This window comes from Diceros bicornis, chromosome 3 (genome assembly GCF_020826845.1).
Source record: "Diceros bicornis minor isolate mBicDic1 chromosome 3, mDicBic1.mat.cur, whole genome shotgun sequence".
NCBI classification, from domain to species: domain Eukaryota; kingdom Metazoa; phylum Chordata; class Mammalia; order Perissodactyla; family Rhinocerotidae; genus Diceros; species Diceros bicornis.
Window position 1 is genome coordinate 90,508,241 of NC_080742.1, and position 3,344 is coordinate 90,511,584.

General features: G+C 41.3%; 1 protein-coding gene across 1 annotated transcript; it reads left to right on the forward strand.

Annotated features, from left to right (window-relative positions):
- The first annotated feature begins 265 nt into the window (after nt 1–265).
- TAS2R40 (taste 2 receptor member 40) lies at nt 266–1,234 on the forward strand. The gene has a single exon (XM_058569652.1). The coding sequence runs from the start codon at nt 266–268 to the stop codon at nt 1,232–1,234; it is 969 nt and encodes a 322-aa protein (XP_058425635.1).
- The last annotated feature ends 2,110 nt before the right edge of the window (nt 1,235–3,344 follow it).

Here is a 3,344-nt window from a genome sequence, read left to right on the forward strand (position 1 = left end):
AACCTGTCTCAAATTTTTTCCAATGAGCTCCTGAAAGCCCAAGACAAATGAGTATGAAAAATGGAGATAGCCAGTAACCAGATCCTGTCATCATTTGCATTTCAAGCCTCTAACTTGTAGTCATGTGACAAGCTAATGAAGAAAAATTGGAAATAAACCATTAACTGGGGGAAAAAAGATTATAATAACATTGAGCAACGGCCAGAAGAATGCAGAGCAAGTACCAGTTCTCGGCATGGACATCTGAAAGTCAGGGTCAAAGAGAATGGCGATGGTGATCACAGATGCCACAGATAAAGACATGTCCAGGTTTAAAACTGTCTTCACCTTGGTAGCCTCCGGATTAGAGTGCATCACTGGCATCATTGGGAACGGCTTCATCACAGCCATCCATGGGGCCGAGTGGGCCAGAGGCAAAAGACTCCCTGTTGGTGACTGCATTCTCTTGATGCTGAGCTTTTCCAGGCTCTTGCTACAAATTTGGATAATGCTAGAGAATACTTACAGTCTACTATTCCAGGTCATTTATAAACAAAACACAGTGTATATACTTTTCAAAGTCATCATCATGTTTCTGAACTATTCCAACCTCTGGCTTGCTGCCTGGCTCAATGTCTTCTATTGTCTTAGAATTGCAAACTTTACTCACCCTTTGTTCTCCATGATGAAGAGGAAAATCATGGTGCTGATGCCTTGGCTTCTGAGGCTGTCACTGTTCATCTCCGTATGCTTCAGCTTTCCCTTCTTTAAAGATATCTTCAATGTGTACGTGAATAGTTCCATTCCTATGCCCTCCTCCAACTCCACTGAGAAGTACTTCACTGAGACCAATGTCTTCAACCTGCTTCTTCTCTATTACCTGGGGATCCTCATTCCTCTGATCATGTTCATCCTTGCAGCCACCCTGCTGATCATCTCTCTCAAGAGACACATCCTACACATGGAAAGCAATGCCACTGGCTTCAGAGACCCCAGCATGGAAGCTCACATGGGGGCCATCAAAGCTATCAGCTACTTTCTCATCCTCTACACTTTCAATGCAGTTGCTCTATTTCTTGCTATGTCCAACATCTTTGCTGTCAACAGTTCCTGGAATATTTTGTGCAAAATCATCGTGGCTGCCTACCCAGCTGGCCACTCAGTGCTACTGATCTTGGGAAATCCTAGGCTGAGAAGAGCCTGGAAGCGGTTTCAGCACCAAGTTCATCTTTACCTATATGGGCAGACTCTGTGATTGGAACCCACGGAATACCACAGGACCTGGTCCAGCCAGCTCTGCCTTTTCCTCCCTAGACCTCTCTCCTCACCCATCTTTTCTCCCCTAATCTTGCTCTGACACTTCTCCTTAGGTAACTGGATCCTTTCATGAATGTGAAGCTGAATTTTTAACTTGAGATCCTAAGCACTTCTGCTAAGCTAAGCAACTCTAAGACAGCTTTACAAAAGCTCTTTGATCTCTGCTCATTCGTATCCTGCCCTGAGCTCCTCTCTACTTCCTCCTCCCTGGAACCTTAAGGAGAGGGTGACCAGATGTCTCTGCTTGGCTAGGATGATCTCCGTTTGTGCCTGTTGTCATTGAGCACCTTTTAATTCTCAAGGATATCTTGATCTGGATGAACAATTGTATGGTCACCTGTATTTTTTTTTTTTTTTTGGCTTTTAGGTAATATGACAAATTTTTTAAATTATTTTATTTTTTAATTGAAGAATAGTTGACATACAATATCCTATTAGCCTCAGGTGTACATCATAGAGATTTGATATTTGATATTTATATACAACCTTCTTAAGGCACCCTACTAACCCACAGTTATGAAAAAAAGAGGGCTAGTGACGAATCCTACAGAGAAAAGAGATTCAGGAAAGAAAGTCTCGCCAAAATTACCAAGTGTTGCAGAGGTTTCAGGAAAATGAAAAATGAAGAGAGTCTTTGGACTTGACTAAAAGGAGACCACATGTCCTATTAGTGGAGTGATGGGTGGCATTCAGATTACAGGAGTTTCCAGAGAAGGTGATGAAGACAGTGAGGGAGTATGGAAAGGCCAATAATTTTGGGAGGTTGTTTGGAGATAAAGAAGAAATACAGGGTGGTAGGTGGATAAGTGGATGGTCAATTGAACGCTTTATTTTTCCAAATGAAAGGGGACAAAGTGACAAGAGAGGAAAGGAAGAATGAAGGAAAAAAAGTGACATGTGCAGGAAGCAGAAAGGATAGAAAGAAACCAGAGTAAAGGCACTTCTATTTTGCTTCGCTCCTGACTCTGTGACACTGCAAGTGGCACCTGTGCTTCTGGCTTTACCAGTTCTGGGTCACCTCAAAGTAACAAGTGAGGCAAGGTCAGGTTACCTGGGAGTGGCTCTTTGAGAAGAAGGAAAACATTGTCACTTCACTGTCACTCTTCAGAATGATACCGTCAGCACTGCCTCAAAGGGTGTTCAACAAATAAGACACCCCACCCCACCCCCAGATACCTTGGAACTAGAAAGTTAGGAATTTGGGGTTTTCTTGTATTTTGTATTTTTAAAATCAGAATTACTGAGGAAAATATGAAAAGAATGATACTGATCACACCAAGCTTAAGTAGCTTCCAGAAGAAAATGTAAGGTCAGCCGCACAGACTAAATTCTGAGCTCCTAGCTCTCTAGCACATACTTGAGAGACAGTCCCTTACATCCATAAACTGCAAAAAAATCACACACATGTGCACACACACCCACATACATCCCTTTATAGTTCAGACAGCTTGGGACTTATTTAACTGGAAAGGAATGTATTTATGAAAACACACTATTTTTATAGTTTTCCTAAGCAATATTTATTCATATGACTATTTAAGGTTGATGTAGTTGTTATAGTAAGACAAATTATATTTTGAGGTTTCATTCCAATTCCTAAAGAATAGACAAATATATATTTTTATCCAAATAATACATGCAAACATACCCACTGAGGGTGCTCTCATAGATCACAAAGAAAAACAGAAAATTGATTTAAAGTCACCATTTCATTAATGTGAACCATGCCAAGATAACTGGATAAACCCTCTCCATGCTTCTTATGAAGAAATACTCTCTCATTGTTTGCAACAGCCGAAGGCAGCAGAGGGCTAACAAGAGCTTCAAGGATGATGACACCCTTATCAATAATGTACGCTGCCCCACCTTCAACCAGAAAAAGTTCTCTCCAGTTCTCCCTTCCTCCCTCTCTCCCTTCCTTCCTTCCTTTCTTTTTCTTTTTGCATTAAAACCCACCTAAACTTCCAGAATGGGCTAGAATACCCTGTCTTCGAATTGGTTGTCTCTAGACAGAAATCAGAAATCCTAAAGAATCTGTTTTGCACATT